The 25,321-nt window shown below is 41.3% G+C and overlaps 1 protein-coding gene across 2 annotated transcripts in view; it reads left to right on the forward strand.

Moving 5' to 3' along the window:
• LOC138959096 (uncharacterized) overlaps nt 1-25,321 on the forward strand; it is a 73,046-nt gene that overhangs the window by 39,743 nt on the left and 7,982 nt on the right. The window contains exons 1-2 of one of the 2 annotated variants that reach the window (XM_070330450.1): nt 12,587-12,935; nt 19,701-19,889. The exons of the other annotated variant lie outside the window; for it this stretch is intronic. Coding sequence (XP_070186551.1) covers nt 12,770-12,935; nt 19,701-19,889 — 355 coding nt within the window. The 5' untranslated portion in view covers nt 12,587-12,769. Of the gene's footprint in view, nt 1-12,586; nt 12,936-19,700; nt 19,890-25,321 lie in introns of those variants that run through there. 2 annotated transcript variants of the gene reach the window in all.

Here is a 25,321-nt window from a genome sequence, read left to right on the forward strand (position 1 = left end):
GTTCCAACCATATTCGACGCAAGCTTCGTCGGCTGATCAGAATTTACTGGAAAGTCGTCTCCTTTACGTGTCTAGCGTTGACAGCGGGGTAAAACTGATGACCAACAGAAATTTCCAGAAATATATCAAAGGAAGATCTCAGTCGTGGGTCTTTCGTGTGACTTCCGACAGAAATCAAACTGCATTCTGCCCAGGACGGCCGAGTTCAATATTCTCGATACGATTGATCAATGCTTCTGCGAGACTTCGACCATGTCCGACATCCTCCGACCAACGTTCGACTCGGAATAATAAAAACACACTGTAGACCTTTCATTTCTTTTACTGATAGCCTAGATGTGTTTGAGCAAATAGGTCTCGTCACTTAAACATAATCTTCCGAATAGACACAAAATGATCACATTTAATAGACAATAAATCGTACCGCCATTGCTATTCCAAGGATCAGCTCCGCGAAGGATCTGACGAAATATTGCCATTCGGCTTGACGGATGTTGGACTCCGTCAAATGTTAAAGTTTTTATCACACCGTCCGACCGCGAACGAACGAACGCACAGACACACAAAGTGTATGAACGCATAGGCTACACTTACGTGGGCCAAACTCCTATGAATTCACTTTGTTGTTTTTCTTCGTGTGTCTTAAAAACAATACGTTTCATAACAAAAAAGTTATTCTTATTCGTCTTCACAAACTCACAAACCCGCAAACACACATACAGCGCGTTTGTGTGAGTGTGTGTGTGTGTGTGTGTGTGTGTGTGTGTGTGTGTGTGTGTGTGTGTGTGTGCGTGCGTGCGTGTGTCCGTGAGTGCGTGTGTGTCTGTGTGTGTGTCTGTGTGTGTGTCTGTGTGTGTGTCTGTCTGTGTGTCTGTCTGTGTGTCTGTGTGTGTGTTGTCTCTCAACAGCATCAACAATCCCTTATTTTATCTTGAGGGAAAGAGCCATACGCATTGTACGTTCCGCCATGGCGACTTCCGCTGATATTGCGAACAAAACAAGCATTTGAAGCAAAGTTTGCTGAAGTTCGAATGTTGAAATCATTCTGCACATTCATTTAACACCCCGCAAAGGAGTCGTCCGAACACACCAATTTTTGATTTAGGTGCCTGCCTAGCCTTTTCAGTCTGTGTTGATGACACCCGGTGCAAGCATTGCAACAAATGTACATTTAAAAATGACTGGTTCTGTCCTACGTGTGCCAAATGAGAAGTACCGGACCCAACTAGGAAGCAGTCGACTTAGACATTCAAAACTTGCCAAGAATCACGAATGGCTCTTATGAAGATTTCAAGCAACAAATTACATATTTTCACCGGTTAGTTTGTGTGCCTTGGTTACCATGCCCCACTGTTTACATCACAATGGAGTTAGCTTACACAGAGCAGGGATTCAATATTTGCAAAGAAAAATATGTAACCCACTGGAAATTCATAATGACATGATGCAAACGTTTGGCAGGGATCCCCCTAAGTTGGTTAGCTGAATTCAGACGTGGAATGAAAACCGTTTCAGATGACAAACGGTGTGGAAGACCACCGCCGGTTACAACTCAAGAAACCGTTGATGCTGTCTGCGCACCGGTGATGCACAATTAACCAATGGGCACCTATTACATTGCTGATATATTTGGCATCTAACACGAGAGAGTTTGGAGGATTCTGTGTAGAAAGCTGTCCATGATGACAGTTTGAGCAAGGTTGGTCCGTACACCTCTACACCAGAACAGAAGTACTTCTAATTTATCATGGTACGCGACATTTTATGCTTATTTTTTTATGCAGATCCAGAGGATTTTATGTTTCCAATAATAAAACTAGGGTACATGACTTTCAGCCTGAAACCAAGCAGCCGATCATGCAGTAGCGGCATTAAGGTTATTCCCCACTTAAGAAAGTTAGGGTCGTCTGCCCTGAAAAGGGTGACGGCATCAGTTTTTCCTGTTGGATTTAGTTCAAAAAGATGAGACAGTCGTCGGTGAATTCTATTTCGTGCAAGGTTTTGATACGTTTAATAGAGTATTTCAAAGCTAAGCACCGAGGAATGCTCCGCAAATGGGCGTTGTTCCGTTATGCTACTCTTACACTGTGCGAGCGCTACGAATACCTTTACGGTGACTACGAATGGCTTGCGAATACTTACAAGTGCGTTGCAAAAAAGTTAAGAATATGCCTTCTTTGGGAATATTAGGAGCATGTTGCTAATATTCGCAACAAGAGACGAATGGTGGCGAATGGTTAAGAACATTTACGAATGGCTTGCGACCATGTCCCGATCATTACGAAGTATTGGCGAATTCTATTCGTAAGAGCAGTATTACGAACAATGCGAATTGCATAATCGCTTTATTCGTAAAATGTTTGCAAACACTCGCAACACTCGCAGGGCCACTCGCAACGTTCGTAATACATCCGCAAGAAATTCGTATATGGATGTGTATGCATTTGCAATGATCGGTAGAAATTCGCAAGCCCTCACAACCATTCGTAAAACATTCGCAAGGATTGGTAAGGCTTCGAATTTTCAACATTTGTTCCTGTCCATTCGTCTCTTTTTTTTGCCGAACACAGCATGTTCTTATGCACAAGGATATTTGGCATAGTGTAAGACAGACAGTAAGACAGCGCCACTGCCGAAAGTCCGTTATTTCAATCGCAACAAATCATTAATGCCTTAGGTCGTTAACTATCCGCTGCATTCGCCAGACATGGCACCCTTAAACGGTAATATTATTTTTACAAACATGAAAATCTACCTCAGGGGTGAGCTCTATGAAACGGACAATGACGTAATGACTGCCTTTGAGGACATCCAACGGTTGCAATACAAAAGCTTCTGCAGCAACGGGAATAAAGCTCCACGGCACAGGTGAAACAAGTGTGTGGAGGTCTATCTGGAGGGACAATGTTGTAATGTAAACTTGTTCTAGTCTTGTAAGTTAACTCCTTCCTAGTCGGGCCCTAGTCTCTTTACATATTTCATAATTATTAACGTATCGATTCTGTTTTTCGATTAGCTGCATATTGAGATCTTTTCTGAATCGGGTGTGAACGAAAATGTGTCACAAAGACGCATGTGCCACCGAACACTTTGGCATTATGACTACAGTTCACTTGCAAGACTTTCGCTGTTTTCTTATGGTCTTTTTCAGACACAAAATAGACATGTTTCTGGTTGCGCTTGGATTTGTCATTCCGTAAAATAAGGTTGCCGATATATCGTTGGAAATATCGATACAAAGGCTGCTAATATATTGCGCTGATACTGATGCTTTTTTTTTTAGTCAATGTACAACCCCAATATTGCTACCGGACATATGAGCACGTTGGCCGCAGGTGACAGAGCACTAGATGTCTCAGCAGGTATGGGGTAAATTTCATTGGCTGAACGACGCACATTTTGTCCATATGAAGTAAAGGTGGAACAGAAGATACTCCCTGGATTTTTACACGACACTACCTCATTCCATATTTGTCTTCATTTCTGTCCTCCTTTTTTCCATGATTATTATTTTTCCGTCCACGGACAAACTTTCATTCAACTTGGTCTCTGAATGATGCCAGTCTTGGGCTTAATTTTATTATTTTTTTAAAACTTTTGGGAAGACGCTTAAGCGTGCCCTTTTAATCGATTAACAATAACATTATATAACACACTTGGTATCTGTATGTTTAACTGTACATTAATCTGTGGCACAGCACATTTAACATTTACTTTTGGAGCGAATTCTTATAATACATAAATGGACAAGAATGTATTAATCTATGCGGTTGTGTCTGCGGTGTCAAAATTTGCGACATCAACATAATCATGAATCCACACACACACAGGGTGGGCCATAAAAAGTGTCCACATTTAATTTGTTCATATTTTTCCTGTAAAGTGATATTTTCTTTTTTGTTTCAGATAGAATTTGAGACAAGCATCTTAGAATTCTTTTAAAGCCTGAATGGATCGCATTCCAGTACAGGAAAAGGACCAAAATCGTTGAACTTTACTTTGCTACCAATTCTGTGGTTCTCGCCCAGCGCGCTTTTCGGAGAGAGTTCCCTGGCACACACTGTCCATGTGCGAGAACTGTGAAGCGCCTCGTGGATAAATTCAGGAACACTGGTAGTCTCGCAGATAACAATAAAGGACATAGTGGTCGACCATTTTCTGCTAGAAGTCCAGCTAACATTGAAGCAGTAAGGGACCGTTTGCAGGAATCCCCACGAAAATCAACAAGGCGGCTGTCACAGGAAGTCGGTATCTCGAGGACATCTGTACGAAGGATCATACACAAAGACTTAGGATTGTTTCCGTACAAGATACAAATTCTCCAACAACAAACTGATGCAAACAAAAGAGAAAGGTTAGAATTCAGTCAAAGCATTTCTGAAAGAATTGAAAACAACCCAGGAGTTCTCGACCTCATTTTCTTCAGCGATGAAGCCCATTTTCATTTGAGTGGACATGTCAACAAACAAAACATGAGATTTTGGGCACCTAATCAGCCCCATGAACACATCCAGCCACCACTGAGCCGCGAAAAAGTAACAGTGTGGTGCGCAATTGGCAAAGGAGGGGTTGTTGGGCCCTTCTTTTTTGAAGACAATAACGGAAATCCTGTGACTGTGAATTCCGAACGTTACATCGAAATGCTACAAAAGAAGTTTATTCCAGCCATCTGAAGAAGGAGGAACATTGACATCTACACAGTTGTCTTCCAGCAAGACGGAGCACCACCTCATTGCTCAAACAGAACTCTTGAGTACTTGAGGCAACACTTCCCCGGCGACAGACTTCTTTCTCGCCGAACAGACAATCCCTGGCCTCCATACTCACCAGACTTGAACCCTGCTGACTATTTTCTTTGGGGTTATTTGAAAGAAAGAGTGTACACAGGCAATCCCTGGCCTCCATACTCACCAGACTTGAACCCTGCTGACTATTTTCTTTGGGGTTATTTGAAAGAAAGAGTGTACACAGGCAATCCAAGGACAAGTGAAGAACTGAAAGAAAGCATCAGAAGAGAGATCAGAAGGATTCCTGCAGAGATGCTTACAAGGGTTGTGGACAACTTCAACGTTCGTCTTGCAGCTGTCATTCAACAACGCGGAGCATGGATTGAGCACATCATCAACTATTGACTCTGTGACTCTGAAAATGCATAGATTTTGATAAGATTGTATGCATACAAATCTTTAACATTGTAGTCTATGTGGAATGAAACATGTTGTAAAATGATAATTTCTATCTCAGTTATTGCAAAACAAAATGTGGACACTTTTAATGGCCCACCCATGCATATGCACATATACTTAATCATTTTCATTTACAAAATACTCAAACGTTTCAACCCTTATTCGCAATTAAACATTATATTTAAATCAATATAGTCACCTGGCTGGCTATAGTGGGAGGGTTACTTTGGGGGGTCACATTAGATATTATATTTTTTGGAAAGTTCGTTTTATTTGCAGCCACAGTTAGGTAAACGACAAATGGCTAAACCCAACCACCTAAGAATGAGAAGCGTTTTCCTAGCATAACCCATATTCTGCAAAAATGCAGCCATGACGCAGGGGGTAGGTTACAAAAAAAAACGTCATGTACCGCTTGACGGCATACGGATATAAGCAAATTATACCTTAAACGAAAGCTAAATATTGTTGCCATCAGACAGCAAGTAAAATGCCTAATTCGTATACACAGTTTTATTTTTAACAACATCTGTATAACATGCGGACGACAAAACAGGAAATGCCATTTTCTCAATCGATATGTATAGCTAACCGAACGCCTGGTTAAAACCGCAATCAGAAACATCTTAAAAATTGATTATTCTCACAGCTAGAATTATTTAACATCAACAATTGTTAATTTACCGAGGAAAACAACAGTCATATACATTACATAATGGATGATTCTGAATCAACTCCGAAAACCGAACCGAGTCGAAGTGAAAAAGAATTTACACATACACAGGCTTGAAAAAGGATAATTTGGTTCAATCTGTTCGATTTTTACCCATAACATTAAAGATCACCTCGTTATAAAAGGAAAGTGATCATTGTAAAAGGATTTTGCTATCGCAAAATAATTCAATTTTCCGGTTTTACCACATGACGTCAATAATGTTATCAAATTATTACATAGCGTGCATTTGTCAGAAATTATACTAAATGTTAGAAGCGATCTTAAAGTGAAAGTAACGTTTAATAGAAGTATGCGCATTTACTTATTGATTGATATATGACTGAAATAAGGGACATGTAATTGAAACGTAAAAAAACGACATTTTGTACACTACCTCTCTAAAAAAAACGCGACTATGACCGACCGATACATATTTGTAAATTAGGTCATTGTTAGCAATGAAAACGGGTTTTCTTTAAAAGATAACACGCAAACTGTGAAGTTCAAGCCCATAAACGATGTTAGTACGACTTCTTCAGAACATGTCTGTTTTTCACTCCACCAGTTTCAGTTTTAATAAAATAAATGTATAGCTGTCATTTTCAAAAAGCCTTATCTGCAATTCACTTAACCAAATACACCATGAACCCAGAAGGTATTAGAGTGAGACACTTTACAGTGAAATATGTTATGATTCCCCTTATTTCAAAATATATGCATTTCAATTGGCAGACACGATTCTCGTCGTAGGTGCGTGCCCTCTGGTGAGGCAACCGTTATCATTTTTTTGCGGTAAGAATTGACATTTTTAAACATAAATCATGGACAAAAAACTCATTCTGCAAAAAGTGCAGGTTTTCTTGGTATAGTCAGTTAAAGCATCTTAAAATTCAAGACATTTTGCAATTACGTGTATGTATTTGAAATGGCAGAAAATATTGAATGAAAGTGATTTTTGACTGATTGAAACCCTACCCCCACTAACAAAATGGGCCCTGAGATTAGGGGTGTTAGTTGAAGATGAATGAATATTGGCTATGCTTTTCCCCTAAAGTATTCAAAACCTAAACATATACATCGACAGGATGTTCTACATTAACACAATTAACTTTTTAAACATATACATATGCTTTGAACACGATACTTCCGGTTTTTCTACCGGATGACTTATACATTTAGGGGGTAAACACCTTATCGTAGAAAAAGCTTTATTTTCAAAAAGTGCAAGTAAATATTAAAATTCATGCATAATATTTATATATTGGAGTTAATTTTCCTTCGAAAGTCATTTGTTTCAAGTGGCAGAAAATGTCAATTGGAGAGTTACATGTACGTAAAGCGTATAACTGTTGTCTGTGATTAGTGCATTGTGGACACATTGGCACCATTTGATCCTAAATGCTAAACGATGTCGTGATCATACGACAGTTTTAGGATAACTTACATCGCATTGATTCCTAAATTGATGGTAGCATTTCATTGGTAAATTTTATTTCCGGTTGCGTCAGTGCCGTTCTCCTTTTCTTTTTGTAATAAGGTATTAACGAATGAACCACGTGTCACACTGCTATGCTAGTCTTCAAATGAAAATTCCAATTTTAGTCAGTTAAAAGGCATGTATTGCGCGTTACATACATCTATATCCCCCCCCCCCCCCCAGGATTACAATGCAAGTAAACACATCTAAAAAGATGGTAACTTTTTACATGGTTACACACGCAGTGGTGAACGTAACGTGTGGTTTAACAAAATAACTTGCACATACAATAGTGACCCAATTTTTAAGTCTGTCTGTGTGTCTCTGTTTGTGTGTTTGTCTCTGTCTGTCTGTGTGTTCGTCTGTCTGTCTCTCCCTCTGTCTGTTTATCAGTCTGTCTGTCTGTCTCTGTCTGTCTCTCTCTCTTTCTCTCTGTCTGTCTGTCTGTCTGTCTGTCTGTCTGTCTGTCTGTCTGTCTGTCTGTCTCTCTCTCTCTCTCTCTCTCTCTCTCTCTCTCTCTCTCTGCGAGGTAGCTGCACTAAAAGAGAAAAGCAATACAGAAAACACGCAGTGGTGAACGTAACGTGTGGTTTAGGCCAACAAAAAAAAAATTGTCTGTTTCTGGTAACATGGCTAAAAAAAATAGGGTCGGTAGGTCGGGATTTTTTTTATTTTTTTATTTTTTTTTTACCCCCAAATGTAGACCAATAAAACTAACTTTAAAAATCGCGCAAAGAGACTAGATTCACTATACATAGAGACAAGACACTCAACACATTTACAAATCGTCAGCGGACTTTCGTTTTCACACGTTTTTGTTGTTCATTTTCTCACCCTGTCCTTTACCACCAAAAAATAAATAAAAATTTTTGAGTTTGGAAAAAAAAAGTTTAGGGTCGGCGCCGAAATTTAGGGTCGGTCGGGTGACCAGAAACAGACAAATTTTTTTTTTTGGCCTTAACAAAATTAATTGCACGTACAATAGTGAACCACTGTTAAAGTCTGTCTGTGTGTCTCTGTGTGTGTGTGTTTGTCTCTGTCTGTCTGTGTGTTCGTCTTTCTGTCTCTCCCTCTGTTTGTCTATCAGTCTGTCTGTCTCTGTCTCTGTCTCTCTGTCTCTCTGTCTCTCTCTGTCTCTCTCTGTCTCTCTCTCTCTCTCTCTCTCTCTCTCTCTCTCTCTGTCACTCTCTCTCTCTCTCTCTCTCTCTCTCTCTCTCTCTCTGCGAGGTAGCTTCACTTAAAGGGAAAGCGATACAGAAAGAAATGCATTTCTCTACCAAGAACAAAGTCTGTCTGTGTGTTTGTGTGCGTGTTTTTTTTGGTTGCGTAAGTGTTTCTCTCTAAGCATCTCTACGTCTTTGTTTGCGTGCGTAAGTGCGTGCGTGCGTGCGTGTTTCTGTGTCGTTTTGTCTCACTGTGTGTATGTCTGTCATTTTGTCTGTCTGTGTGTTTATTTTTATGTATGTGTCTTTGTGTGTTACTGCGTGCGTACGTGTGTGTGTTTGTTGTGTGTGTTTGTTGTGTGTGTGTAACTGTGTGTGTGTGTGTGTGTGTGTGTGTGTGTGTGCGTGTGTGTGTGTGTGTGTGGGTGTGTGGGTGTGTGTGTGTGTGTGTGCGTGCGTGCGTGCGTGCGTGCGTGCGTGAGTTTATGTTAAAACATGCAAAACCCTTAATTCCGCGACCCAAACGCTCTACAACCAGGCTCCCTACTATCATAGGTTTGAATTGTCTGGCTTTTTCTCGACGGTAAAAGAATTATTTTGTGTTGTAACAATGTTTGTCTTACAAGCTGTCCATAAGTTTTATTCTCTACATTAAAAAAAATTAATTAATTCTAACGTGATAACAAGGCTTCCAATCTATACCTGTACGTCCATGCGAAATATATTGTTTGACAAATGCTCGCTCTCTGTGGAGAGCACTTGGGGTGTTCCCATGTGGTAAGCGTATATACATAAAGAAACTATATAGGTATAAAAAAAATCGAGTTTTGTGCGTCCAAGAAATACAACCCTCAACAACAAAAAGTAAATATAACGAAGACAGAGCGAAAGGAATATAACGTTTGCCAACAGATTCTACCTTGAACCACCCCGTATATTCAAGGCTATACCGTACCGAGTGTACGCTGCCGTACCGCCAAGCGATTGTTGGCTAGGTAGAATGTGTTGATTGCGGCGGTGCGCTACCTCACAATTTTGACTGCTTCATCTCTTTTTAAATGTTTGCACAATACAGACCGTTTTGAATGTTGATATTTCACATATCAACGCAGGACACATCAATGAACATAATAGTTTGGCTTGTCAGGCTATTTATTGACAAAGAGGCGTGTAAGATGGGATGAAACTGGGCGAACATGCTTGAGTGAGGACAGATCTACAGCAAATCGGTTCGTATGTTCGTTAACGTGTATATTTCTCGTTGAAAAACAAACATGTACTAAATACAAACCTTACTCATTCCCACAATTATGAATTTAAGCTGTACGTGGTTTCAAAGAGACACATTTTGTTTTGAATGGGGGACACTTTCCGTGAAGTTGGTGACGACGCTTTGTTTACACCTGGCGTCAGCGCGCTATCAGTATAGCCGAATATACGGCGTTGAAACTACTCACAATCAAAAGGTTTAAACCTGCAAATGATATTAAGATGCTCTTTTTAATTTGCCTTACTTATTCTTTTAAATTTAACATGTGTATGTTTCATTTCTTGGAACTGTTCAAATGTTTTACACTGATAACCAAAGCCGATTACTTGCCTCATTATGATTATTTTTAGCCTACTGAATTACGTCAAAACTACAGGCACAAACAGACAATGACGTCATTTTAAGTGGCACAAACATGTACATGAATGCCTTCCCTTTTGAATGATTTACAGTTATAGAATTTCTGTCAAGCGGTTTAAGTTTTATGTACGTTTTATGAACCCAACCCTCTAAACGAGAATAGTAACGCCAAAGAAGGAAAACATACACACAAACCAACGTTTTTCTCACCGATGGTTTGGAATATTGCCCCACGACTTTAGATTTAGTGTTGTGGTGTTAAAATCTATCAGAAAAATGTGTTTGCTAACGTGACACCAAAAAGTAACCAAAACGGTCCTTAGCCGACTGACTAATAGGCCTACCATATCTAAACTTGCTGATACACATTTTTGCTATCAACAAAATATGATTTATAATTTTGTTTGTTGGGGTAATCATTCCTGGTAAATAACCAAACAATACATCATGTTCTGTTAATATAACATTTTCTTTCGTATTAACAAAAATACATCTAATAACATGTTCCCAAAATAACCTCATTTTTCTACATTTCAAAAAAAAGTGCTCAATATAATCTATTTCGTTACAAAGACTACACAAATTATTTTCTTTCAACTTCATCTTGTGGAGTAAAATGTTTGTGGGGTAAATATTATGTAATATTTTCCATTGAAGCAACTTTAATCTTTCCTCGCTTGTACATTTAATTGCCAAGAGCCAATATTTCTCGTCAATGCAAATAATTATTATATTTATGTAACCAGAATTGTACAGAGCAGGGTACGCTTGCTTTTGCATTTGTTAAAATAGCGCGGAACTGTTTGGGGGAAGTTTTTTTTAACAGGTCTTGTAGACAGGTCCCAGATTCGTCGCTCGTGTTTCCGTTAGCTGTGTCCTCTCGCAGTGCACGCGCGCGGAGGGCCGTGTGCAAAGCATTATACTCAAAAAGCCGTGTGGCGCTATAACCAACAGTGGTACAAATCTGTTCATACGGGACAATATTACCGTCTATCCATATATCACGTACAACATTCACCTCAGCTTTAATCCAATTTTCAAAACACAAAACATTCTTTTTAAAAACAATACCTGCATTATTCCACAAACATTGATCAATAAATCGTTCTTTTTCTACAAAAAACAAATGTCTATTCTCAATCCATTTTTTTAAAACATGTTGCCAAAATTTCGATTTTATTCTCATCAGGCCTACAAACTGTCTCGGGGTGGCAGTTGATTGAAAACAACACAGACGACTTCCAAGAACGTCATAATAATGTCTTGGAACTAATTTCCAATTTTGAAAATCTGTTTGCTGTAGCCTAGCTGCCCAGCATAACAAAAAGGATGTCTGCATATCATGCATGTTTATCATGTTAATACTGCCCATTTCTAATTTATCACACAAAACTGTTCGTTTAACCTTCTCAAAAGCTTTAGTGTTTGAATACTTCCTGGATTTTTACACGACACTACCTCATTCCATATTTGTCTTCATTTCTGTCCTCCTTTTTTCCATGATTATTATTTTTCCGTCCACGGACAAACTTTCATTCAACTTGGTCTCTGAATGATGTCAGTCTTGGGCTTAATGTTTCCCTTAACTAAATGTCAATAGTAAACGCACTTTTGAAAGGAAAGTGATTATAAACACGAACTTATTTCAATCATGTATACTCAAAAATGACAAAAATATTTTTAAACTTATTCCTTTCAAGGATAGACAAGAATAATGCACCTTACAAATGCGATTTAATCTCAGTATACACCAGACAAGTAACCCCTTGTATGGATTATTTTTGAAAAGGAAAACAGCTGTAACAAGACGTCGACATTAACCTTTGCACCCGGATACAAGCAGTTTTTTAATTTAAATGTGATGATGATACAAAATTCATCGTCGGTATTTTTTCTAAAGACTTTATCAGATTATAATTGACAAAGCTATGTGCTACATTTTCTATGGTCATACTAAATTCTATCAGCTCATGGCCTTGGCTATTTACTTCATTTGATTCATACAATAATACGCACAAAAAGTACGGACACTGACAAATGGCAATATGTGCATTTCTGTAAAGTAAACACAAAAATAAAATTAAGTAATTTTCTTGCACAAAGGCAATTTTTCGTGTAGCGGAGATACAATGATGAAAGTTTTGTGAGCGCGCCAGGCCCGTTTCTGCTGCAGCAGAGAACTGTGCGGGTCTGCCCAGCCAGGCTTGAAAGGGCGGGCACGCGCAGGTAAAAGAAAATAGAGTAGAACTTAGCTTGTTTACTGCAAATGACTAAGAATACGCAGTAAGAGAAAAATACGCAGTTCACTTTTATCACAATGAGTCAGTACACTCAATTCAGTACACCCAAGAAGTGCATGGATGCTGCCTTATTACGCTTGCAATATTTGAAACAGAAATGAAAACATAAGAGCACAAGAGGAGAAAGGCAGGAGGTACTTTCACTCACAAAGAAAGACGAGAATCCGATTAAGCGGACAATGGTTTCAAACTACTGTCTTCTAGTATAAAACCCTGCCGAATTTGGATCACCAAGTCACACACGCCGTAGCAGCCTGCTGGACAAGAACCGTGTTAAAATTCATCCCTAAGCTTCGCCATGGCAGTATCCAACGTCTTGTGGCTACTAGCTGTCTGCACAATGATGGTTGCCACCACCGCTCAGTGTCCTGATAGTTCGTTTACAGTAGAGCACACGTCACAATGCTGTGACAATTCCAACAACAATGGATCTTTGGGTACGGCTAAATGCTGCAGCACTACAGGTATGATAAAAATGTATACACTAGGCTATACTTGTACTGTACACATATGTGATAACACACACGTGTTTTTTTTACAAAATCTGTTTTTAACGTCTGATACTGGAGCAAAGGATACTTTACAACATGCAATAACAAATTCATACCACCTTTTCATTTTGGGAATGTTGAGTTTCTTAATCTAGGCTCGGGAGTTTTGAAGTTTGTGAATTCAGCTGCATATGTTCAGAATGTACAGACATTATGCACAGAGAGACTTATAAAGAACATAATCTGTTCAAATGTCATAATTTCAAGACATAAAATTATAACCTTTAGTGTGTATAGATTTAACCCTATGCACATTGAAAAAAAGGCTCTAAATATAAGAAAAGTAAGGTCATTTTCTCCTATCGAGGCTAGAGACCAAAAATAAGTTTGCTCAAATCTAAAATGCACATTTTGCATGCCTGCAAAAATCCACGGCAATGTATTTTTAAATCCGTGTGTGTGTGTAGAGAACGTTATAAATTGTATTATACTGTTCAAAAAAAGAAACGCATAGCTTGTAATATTTGGTTAATTTAGTTATATGGCTACAAGGATATCCACCAAACTGCAGAAAATGTTTATCTGGTCGTCGACCTTTCGTCCATTGCCACAAGTGAGCTCTGCACGTGACGCATGCGTTATCAGTGGCTACAATGTCAAAATTGCTCATTTGGCATGACCACTCGTCATGCTTCAGTGTAATCTCGTGAAACTCGGGGAATATTGAGCTCTCACCATGTCTTCCAAAACCCATAAAAGCGGATTGTTCGCCACAAACAAATCAGACGACAATTCAGCGACGAAAGATGGCCCGATTGAGCAGAGAAGACCGCCAAATTGCATTGGGTCGTTTACAAGCAGGCCAAAGTCAAAGTGCAATCGCCAGGCACTTCCACGTGTCCCAGAGCACCATCAGTAGACTGTGGGTCAGGTTTCAAGCCACTGGCTCCGTTGCTGACTTGCCACGAGCGGGAAGACCAAGGGCGACAACTGCTGCTCACGACCCCTTCATACGGCTCCGCCACCTCCGGAATCGTTTCCTGTCGGCCTCATCTTCTGTCCAGGCTTTTCCCGGGCCACACCGATTATCGGACCAGACCGTGCGGAACCGCCTGCATGAAGCTGGTTTGAGAGCTCGCAGACCTCACAGAGGAGCTGTCCTCACCCGCCGCCATCGCCAGAACCGAGTGCAGTGGGGCAACCAGCACCTTCGCTGGACCGTCCGGAATCACTGGAGACACGTGTGGTTCAGCGACGAGTCCTACTTCCTGCTGCAGCGACATGATGGTCGGAGGAGGGTCTACCGGAGAGTAAACGAACGTTACGCGCCCAACTGTGTGGATGAGGCACCCGTTCATGGTGGTGGAGGCGTCATGGTGTGGGGGGCGATCAATACCGCTGGAAGGAGCACCCTGGTGCACGTCCAAGGGCGCATAACTGCCCAGCGATACGTGGAGGAAATTCTGCGCCCACACGCCCTTCCTCTTCTGGCTGACCAGGATGCCATATTCCAGCAGGACAACGCTCGCCCGCACACAGCACGACTCACCACCCAGTTCCTCACCGACCACCATGTCCAGGTGCTTCCCTGGCCATCCATGTCGCCAGACACGAACCCGATAGAACACCTCTGGGATGAATTGGACAGACGTGTGCGCAGGCGAGAAGAAGCGCCGGCAAATCACCGCGATCTATTGCAGGCACTTCAGGAGGAGTGGGACACCATCCCACAGCAAGATATCCGGCATCTGATCCAGTCCATGCCCAGAAGGTGCCGGGCAGTTGTTGCTGCTCAAGGCAGTCACACCCCCTACTGACTTGACAGCCTCGGCACCCAATCGTATTGATTGACTGATTGATTTGAAGATGCAAATGAACTGTGTGTGCATTCAACTGTGTCCATACCAAATTTCAAACAAATAATCTAAATATTGGATTTTCTGTTAATTTTTTCGAAAAATAAAACAAATTTGGCAAGTAGCAACTATGCGTTTCTTTTTTTGAACAGTATAGTTTACTCATGTATCTAACTATTTGATCTGGCATTGTGTACAGATGTATTTCTTCGTGTTATGCTTTTATGAGATGCTGAGAACTATTTTAGGATTTGCGCGACATAAGTCACCTCAATATCATTATCATTATTAGTGGTATCATTATCATTTTTATTATTTTGCGGATGTTAGGCTCGAGCTGGCAGCAACTCTCAATGGAAAAAAACGTCTACAAACACTCAAATCAAAAAATGGAAGAAGACAAAAAACCAAGTGGTGCATCAAAATCAAAACATTAAGTCAATCTGTAGAACTCACAGAATGAAACTAAACGCACTGCATTCTTTTCACAAAGACAAGTAAATCATTTGCCGGCCGAAAGCCGACAGCGTTGACAGTTTGTCTTGGTACATGTAACACAAGCCAAACCTTATTTGCAGAACACGGATTCTCTTGATTTCGAGCTTATTTTCAATTCAGTATAATTATGCAGGGTTCAGCCTGAGAGAAAAAGGCAATGGAACATTTGTCCCCCTCAACCAATTTCCGATGGGACATAGTCGAAGACAAAATGCTCGAAAGGAGCTTAGGCGATCTTATTTGCATACATTTTTTATTTACAAGTCTAGATGACAAAGAACACAAGGAAATCATTAAAATATCCACAGTACAACATCGATTTGAACAAAAATGTTAATGAACAAACTAATTATTCAATGGTTTAGCTTCAGAGCTGACGTGCAGTCAGGGAGGGTGCGTATCGCTAGCGCTACGTGTCATTTGTGCTACGTGTCATTTGTCCTACGTGTCATTTGTGCTACGTGCCGCTATCGCTACGTTGATTAGTGCTACAAATAATTTGTCCATGAGTCGCTATCATTCGTTCATTATCACTACGTGTCGACAGCACTACATCTTTTAGCGCTACGTGTCATTATCGCTACGTGTCAATACCAGTACTTACTGGCGACTCTCTCTTTCTCATTTTTTCTCTCGCTCTCACTCCTTCTGGTTTGTATGTCTGTGTATGTGTGTGCGTGTGTGTGTCTGTTTCAGTGTTTGTGTGTGTGTGTGTGTGTGTGTGTGTGTGTGTGTGTGTGTGTGTGTGTGTGTGTGACTCTCTCTCTCTCTCTCTCTTGCCCACTCGCTCACTCACTCTGTCTCTCTCTCTGCCTCTCTCTCTCTCTCCCTCTCTCTCTCTCTCTCTCTCTCTTCATTACACACACACACACGCACACACACACACACACACACACACACACGCACAAACGCATACGTACACACGGTATTGTACACACAAACTCACACACAGAAAAACATCCGTGTATGTATATACGGTATCATGCAAGAGAGAGAGAGGGAGAGAGGGGGGAGGGGGGAGAGCGAGCGAGAAAGAAAGAGCGAGAAAAGACAGAAAGACAGATGGAGAGAGAGAGGGGGGGGAGGGGAGCGGAAGAGACAAGGAGAGAGCGATTTAAAAGAGGTACAGAGAAAGAGCGATTGAGAGGTGCAGAGAGAGAGAGAGAGAGAGAGAGAGAGAGAGAGACAGACAGACAGACAGACAGACAGACAGAGACACAGAGACACAGAGACACAGAGAGAGACAGACAGACATACAGATCCGACAGACAGCCATGCAGACAATATATATACACACTCACACGCACTCACAAAGTGAAGTGTCTGCCGTTTGAACATGTAGTATAGTGCTATCGACACGTAGCGTTATCGACACGTAGCGCTACAGTACATTGGTTTTTCAAAAATAGTGATATCGACACGTAGTTCTATTGAGACGTAGTGATAATGGCATGTGTGAATTGTGGCAATAGCTCTACGTGCCGATAGCACTACTGTTTTTGGCAATTTGTGTCGATAGCAAATAGCGCAAACGATACGTAGCAAATAAGGACACGTAGCGCTAGTGGGACGCACCGGTCAGGGATGGCCAAATCGTCCGCCCAGTCGCCAGAGGCGAGTAAAAATGCGCCGGGCTAGTAAAAAGGCTGGCCAGTAAATATTCTGGTCAAATGCAAACCAACTTTTGGTTGTCGTATCGAAACACTTTATAGTGAAGGGACGTCTGTCGTCTGCAAAATAAACATGACAGTCATTCATTCTATCACTGTGGCATGATGTGTGTGTGTGTGTGTGGTATGTAACGGGCTAGTGACATTTCTGCCGTGCTTGCCACTTTCTTGCCGATTCTCTCCCGGCCGGCGAGTTAATTGTTTTTAGATTTGGCCATCTCTGGCAGTTATATAGTCCGAGTTGGGTCAAAGATTGTTTGGCCAACATTCCAATCAATTGAATTAAAAAACTGATATTGCCAGAGTGCCGCCTCAACTTTTCTTAGAAACCGGATATCACGGACATTTTTATCGAGTTCGACAGATAGACTTGATGTATTAATTTCGCTTTACGCGTCTTGTTTCTTCCTTTTTTATATTTAGTCAAGTTTTGACTAAATATTTTAACATCGAGGGGGAATCGAAACGAGGTCCAAAAACATATAAATATGTTATATTCGGATTAAAAACAAGCTCTGAAAATTAAATATATAAAAATTATTATCAAAATTAAATTGTCGAAATCAATTTAAAAACACTTTCATCTTATTCCTTGTCGGTTCCTGATTCCAAAAACATATAGATATGATATGTTTGGATTAAAAACACGCTCAGAAAGTTAAAACAAAGAGAGGTACAGAAAAGTGTGCTATCCTTCTTAGCGCAACTACTACCCCGCTCTTCTTGTCAATTTCACTGCCTTTGCCATGAGCGGTGGCCTGACGATGCTACGAGTAAAATGGCAAATTTTGCGTTCAGTTTCATTCTGTGAGTTCGACAGCTACTTGACTAAATATTGTATTTTCGCCTTACGCGACTTGTTATATTTAGTCAAGTTTTGACTAAATATTTTAACATCGAGGGGGAATCGAAACGAGGGTCGTGGTGTATGTGCGTGCGTGCGTGTGTGCGTGCGTGTGTGTGTGTGTGTGTGTGTGTGTGTGTGTGTGTGTGTAGAGCGATTCAGACTAAACTACTGGACCGATCTTTATGAAATTTGACATGAGAGTTCCTGGGTATGAAATCCCCGAATTTTTTTTCATTTTTTTGATAAATGTCTTTGATGACGTCATATCCGGCTTTTCGTGAAAGTTGAGGCGGCACTGTCACGCCCTCATTTTTCAACCAAATTGGTTCAAATTTTGGTCAAGTAATCTTCGACGAAGCCCGGGGTTCGGTATTGCATTTCAGCTTGGTGGCTTAAAAATTAATTAATGACTTTGGTCATTAAAAATCGGAAAATTGTAAAAAAAAATAAAAATTTATAAAACGATCCAAATTTACGTTTATCTTATTCTCCATCAATTGCTGATTCCAAAAACATATAAATATGTTATATTCGGATTAAAAACAAGCTCTGAAAATTAAATATATACAAATTATTATCAAAATTAAATTGTCCAAATCAATTTAAAAACACTTTCATCTTATTCCTTGTCGGTTCCTGATTCCAAAAACATATAGATATGATATGTTTGGATTAAAAACACGCTCAGAAAGTTAAAACAAAGAGAGGTACAGAAAAGCGTGCTATCCTTCTTAGCGCAACTACTACCCCGCTCTTCTTGTCAATTTCACTGCCTTTGCCATGAGCGGTGGCCTGACGATGCTACGAGTAAAATGGCATTGCGTTCAGTTTCATTCTGTGAGTTCGACAGCTACTTGACTAAATATTGTATTTTCGCCTTACGCGACTTGTTACATTTAGTCAAGTTTTGACTAAATGTATTAACATAGAGGGGGGAATCGAGACGAGGGTCGTGGTGTATGTGTGTGTGTGTGTGTGTGTGTGTGTGTGTGTGTGTGTGTGTGTGTGTGTGTGTGTGTGTGTGTGTGTGTGTGTGTGTGTGTGTGTGTGTGTGTGTGTGTGTGTGCGTGTGCGGCGCGTGCGTGTGTGTAGAGCGATTCAGACCAAACTACTGGACCGATCTTTATGAAATTTTCCATGAGAGTTCCTGGGATTGATATCCCCGAACTTTTTTTTCGTTTTTTTGATAAATGTCTTTGATGACGTCATATCCGGCTTATCGTGAAAGTTGAGGCGGCACTGTCACGCTCTCATTTTTCAACCAAATTGGTTGAAATTTTGGTCAAGTAATCTTCGACGAAGCCCGGACTTCGGTATTGCATTTCAGCTTGGTGGCTTAAAAATTAATTAATGACTTTGGTCATTAAAAATCTGAAAATTGTAAAAAAAATTATGTTTTTTATAAAACGATTCAAATTTACGTTCATCTTATTCTCCATCATTTTCTGATTACAAAAACATATAAATATGTTATATTTGGATTAAAAACAAGCTCTGAAAATTAAAAATATAAAAATTATTATCAAAATTAAATTGTCGAAATCAATTTAAAAACACCTTCATCGTATTCCTTGTCGGTTCCTCATTTCAAAAACATATAGATATGATATGTTTGGATTAAAAACACGCTCAGAAAGTTAAAACGAAGATAGGTACAGAAAAGTGTGCTATCCTTCTCAGCGCAAGTACTACCCCGCTCTTCTTGTCAATGTCACTGCCTTTGCCATGAGCGGTGGACTGACGATGCTACGAGTATACGGTCTTGCTGAAAAATTGCATTGCGTTCCGTTTCATTCTGTGAGTTCGACTGCTACTTGACTAAATGTTGTATTTTCGCCTTACGCGACTTGTTTTCTCTTCGTTACAGATAGGACACAATGCTTCTGTGAAAATGGATCAAACCCTACAGGAACTAACTGTTCTGTTGTTGCGACAACCACTGGACCACCAGAAACAACGCAATCATTGGCACCGTCTTCTGTCCAAACGACAGTTCCAGAACAGACAACGACAACTGCGGTGCCAGTTACAACAGAAACAACTACTCCACCTCCGCGTTGGTTTTCTTTTCTACCTGCTTTTTGAAATTTTCTGTTTTGTTCTTACCAAAAAGTTTTTCTTTCAAGACTAAATGGTATTTGTTACAGAAGCACAAAGAACATACTTGACAAAAATCTTACCAGACGTTAACTCCATGTGAGTAAGCGACCAAGACATTACAATGAATTCTATTTATTACAACAAACTCTCTACAACAGTACCGGTAAATTTCTTGATACTTTTCTACCTGACCAAAAGAACGTAATAATATAAATAATAATAACATAATATAAAGAGATATATTTAATACTACATGTACCTTAAACTGCCACCCGCCCCTCTGCACTCATTTCTCTCAAAGGAAGGGGGTGGGTGTTTACTAGGTACTATATGTGGTGTTGTTGTCCTGTTTGTTCTGGTGGTTGTTTGTTGGGTGAACGCTTCTCAGTCAAACGCAATAAAAGTGAGTCGAGCAAGCGAAGTCATTTCGTGTTCTTTACTTCGCAAAGGTTCCCGCTCGACTGCCGAGATCTTTCACAAGTCTCGCGGTCTCACGTGATCATACAGGCACACGCATCTTATTAGTGCAATGCGCAAAACAACCCAAACAGCGCGCAACAATGTCATGGACAGTCATCGTCTCACATATACACTGTGCAGAACCTGGCCCTCATGAACAATAGCGCTATTTGATCACTTTGTATGAGAATGATGGTAGGATTTGTTTCTGTGCAAAAATGTCTAAACCCTTTATGTCTCTTTCTCTGTGACACGTTCGTGTGTGTACAAGTGCCTCGCCAGAATGGAACGTGGAAAATTAACCACAACAATCGCCGTGCCTCATAGTTTCAGAACAAATGCTCATATCGCAAATGAAAATGATGACTAAAAATCTGCTCCGTATATCAAGCGTTACGAGCAACAGCGCGTGTGTCTTAACAAAAGTCATAAACTTGAACACACTGAATTATCATAATTGTAGTCAGTACATTTTTCCTGATATAAGTCATCTAGTAAAATCGGGGAAGGGGTAAGATACGCGTCAAACACAACAGATAAACAAGTCGCGTAAGGCGAAAATACAACATTTAGTCAAGTAGCTGTCGAACTCACAGAATGAAACTGAACGCAATGCCATTTTTCAGCAAGACCGTATACTCGTAGCATCGTCAGTCCACCGCTCATGGCAAAGGCAGTGAAATTGACAAGAAGAGCGGGGTAGTAGTTGCGCTAAGAAGGATAGCACGCTTTTCTGTACCTCTCTTTGTTTTAACTTTCTGAGCGTGTTTTTAATCCAAACATATCATATCTATATGTTTTTGGAATCAGGAACCGACAAGGAATAAGATGAAAGTGTTTTTAAATTGATTTCGACAATTTAATTTTGATAATAATTTGTATATATTTAATTTTCAGAGCTTGTTTTTAATCCAAATATAACATATTTATATGTTGTTGGAATCAGAAAATGATGGAGAATAAGATGAACGTAAATTTGGATCGTTTTATAAATTTTTTTTTTTTTTACAATTTTCCGATTTTTAATGACCAAAGTCATTAATTAATTTTTAAGCCACCAAGCTGAAATGCAATACCGAAGTCCGGGCTTTGTCGAAGATTACTTGACCAAAATTTCAACCAATTTGGTTGAAAAATGAGGGCGTGACAGTGCCGCCTCAACTTTCACGAAAAGCCGGATATGACGTCATCAAAGACATTTATCAAAAAAATGAAAAAAAATTCGGGGATTTCATACCCAGGAACTCTCATGTCAAATTTCATAAAGATCGGTCCAGTAGTTTAGTCTGAATCGCTCTACACACACACACACACACACACACACCCACAGAGACACACACACGCACATACACCACGACCCTCGTCTCGATTCCCTTACAAAACTTGACTTAATGTAAAACAAGTCGCGTAAGGCGAAAATACAATATTTAGTCAAGTAGCTGTCGAACTTACAGAATGAAACTGAACGCAATGCCATTTTTCAGCAAGACCGTATACTCGTAGCATCGTCAGTCCACCGCTCATGGCAAAGGCAGTGAAATTGACAAGAAGAGCGGTAGGTAGTAGTTGCGCTAAGAAGGATAGCACGCTTTTCTGTACCTCTCTTTGTTTTAACTTTCTGAGCGTGTTTTTAATCCAAACATATCATATCTATATGTTTTTGGAATCAGGAACCGACAAGGAATAAGATGAAAGTGTTTTTAAATTGATTTCGACAATTTAATTTTGATAATAATTTTTATATATTTAATTTTCAGAGCTTGTTTGTAATTTGAATATATGATATTTATATGTTTTTGGAATCAGCAAATGATGGAGAATAAGATAAACGTAAATTTGGATCGTTTTATAAATTTTTATTTTTTTTTACAATTTTCAGATTTTTAATGACCAAAGTCATTAATTAATTTTTAAGCCACCAAGCTGAAATGCAATACCGAAGTCCGGGCTTCGTCGAAGATTACTTGACCAAAATTTGAACCAATTTGGTTGAAAAATGAGGGCGTGACAGTGCCGCCTCAACTTTCACGAAAAGCCGGATATGACGTCATCAAAGACATTTATCAAAAAAATGAAAAAAAATTCGGGGATTTCATACCCAGGAACTCTCATGTCAAATTTCATAAAGATCGGTCCAGTAGTTTAGTCTGAATCGCTCTACACACACACACACACACACACAGACAGACACACACACACACACACACGCACATACACCACGACCCTCGTTTCGATTCCCCCTCGATGTTAAAATATTTAGTCAAAACTTGACTAAATATAAAGAGTCCGTTCATTTGATTTCTTTAAATCCCCCAAGGTCGACCTCTTAAACCTTAGATGAGGGTCTCAAATCTACGTCCACTTTTTGCATGGCTATCCAGAGACGGCAGTGGCAAAAGTATGAACTCAATGGTAGCATCTTGTCATTATACACTCCGATGATATTTCTGTATTGGAGTTGTCTGTTCTTGCGCTGACTACAGCTGCATTACCTGTCTCGATATTTGGATAATGTTCGTGTTGATTTCCAAGGATTCTTGTGTTGTATGTTTGCAGAGTGGTGTATAAGAGTGTATTGAAGCTGATTGTGAACCTGTCTTGTCGGAATAAGTGAATTTGTGTGATCGTTTTTCCACGTGTTAGAGCGGCCATCTTTCCTTCCCGGTCGTGAATCAGCTAAGTGCTTTTGTTCTGTTTTGTTTCCCTTGTTTTCGTTGTTCTCTACTTGCTGTTTTGTCTTGTTATCGTTCGTTGGTGTTTGTCAACGAGAGCTTGTTGTTTTATTCTGTGGTTCTTGTCAACGTTTTGTGTGTTGTTTTACTGCATTTGATCTCAGTGTTGGTGTGTATCTTATCCGTCTGTGTTGCGGCGTTGTGGTTGAGGCGCTTTCGAACTTCCTGTGTCATCCTAGACCGTAGCCTGTCGTAAATTATAGTGAACTTAGTTTGTTAGTCTTTTTGCTGCTAGATTGCTTAGACTGTTGTTATTATTTTGTTAGGTTAGAGTGTTTCTCTTTCTGTAAACGTAGTCTGCCTTATGCGCTAGCGTGTACCTTAGTGTGTACTGCAGTGGCCTTTGTTCTGCCCAGGCGTCATAGTAGGTAGCCTGCTAGACTATTGTTGTTGTTCAGTCAACTGTAGCTACACTGACCAGCGCCTGCGTGCGTTGAGTCACATAGTGAGTTGGCCCTTTTTCCATTGTTCTGCCCGCTTATACATTAGGTAGGGGATTGTCTCCCGAGATGTACCCTCAGAGTACATTCTTAGTTGTCATAAAGTGCGTGAGCTCTCTTTCTCTCTTTCTCTCTCTCTCTCTCTCTCTCTCTCTTTCTTTCCACTCCTCTCTCTCACTGTGGCGATAGGTTCCCCCCTCAACTACCGTCCCACCGACGCTGCTGGACTGCGCCTGCCACGGCCTCTATACCTCCATCTCAAGGAGCTGGGAATCCTGCAGAGACCACCAACCGTAAGGGGCTGTCGCGCCGGCCGCTCGCAGCGTCTTCGAACCGCACAGGGATTTGCTGCCCTCAACCCTTCTCCTACTTCCACTTCTCTCACGCCCACCACCCCCACCCAGTGTACCACTACCCCTCCCCAGCACCCCCCCCACCCTTTCCCTGCTTCCTTCTATCCCTCCCTATTCTCCCACCACCCCTCCCCATTCTCTCACCACCCCTCCCCATCCTCCTATCACCCCTCTCCCTCACCTCCCCACCCCTCCCCGTTCTCCCACAACCCCTCCCCAGCACCCGCCCACCCCATATCAGCATCCACCCATTCATTCCAAAAACACCCTACACCTCTGCCTCCTCAACTCCCAGTCAGTGAATCCAGAAGGCAAAGCAGATCTGATAGCAGACTACATTATAGAAAACAAGTTAGACGCCCTGTTCATCACCGAGACGTGGCTGCGACCTGGTGATGACCCCAAGATCAAGCAGCTGACCCCCGCAGGGTACAAGACAGTCTCCTTCCCCCGCCCGGCTGGGCGTGGTGGTGGCATCGCCGTCGTCTACAATGACCACATGCATGCTGCAGCGACCTTCTCGGACAGCCTCCCCTTCCCCCACACCACCTTCGAAGCCGTGGAGATGACGGTCGCCACCACCACCACCCTCACCTTCCTGTGTATATATCGCCCTCCCCCCAACACCAAGAACAAGCTGAAGGACTCTAGTTTCTTCGACGAGTTCTCCCAAGCCCTCGACCACTACAACGTGACGTCCCACAGCGCCATCGTCCTCGGTGACTTTAACATCCACTGGGACTGCCCTGCCAACGCTGACACCAAGCGGGCCCGTGCGCCATTGGACAGCTACAGTGTGGACCAGGTCGTTCCTTTTCCCTCCCACTCCCGTGGCCACATCCTGGATTGGATTGTTACTCGACCCTCGGACAATCTGGTCTCCAGCCTCGTCGCCAACGACCACCTTGTCTCCGACCACACTGCCATCAACTTCGTCGTCAACACCACCAAGCCAGCACAGAAGCGGAAGATGGTCACACGTCGCAAGCTACGAGACATTGAGACAGATGCTTTTGGAGACGAAGCTGCCCTGCTGCTTGCCCAGCGAGACCCGTCCTCTGACCCCGCCCATTTCTTCAGCTTGACTATGCGCCAGCTCCTCGACAAACACGCCCCGCCATCCCTATGCGCAGTCTCTGAGCGACAGCCGGCTCCCTGGTTCTCTGAAGACATCACAGCCGCCAAGATCGAGAGACGGCGAGCAGAGCGTGCATGGCGACACTCTGGCCTGGAGGTTCACGGGCAGATTCTCAGGGATGCGCTGCTTCGAGTCACGCAAGCCATCACTGCTGCCAAGGTCGAGCACTTCCACGACAGCATCGCCAACGTCTCATCATCCAGGGAGCTGTTCTCCATCATGTCCTCTCTCCTGGGCTCCTCCCCCGCTGCCCCCTTACCCACTGC

Source organism: Littorina saxatilis, linkage group LG2, assembly GCF_037325665.1.
Source record: "Littorina saxatilis isolate snail1 linkage group LG2, US_GU_Lsax_2.0, whole genome shotgun sequence".
Lineage (NCBI taxonomy): Eukaryota > Metazoa > Mollusca > Gastropoda > Littorinimorpha > Littorinidae > Littorina > Littorina saxatilis.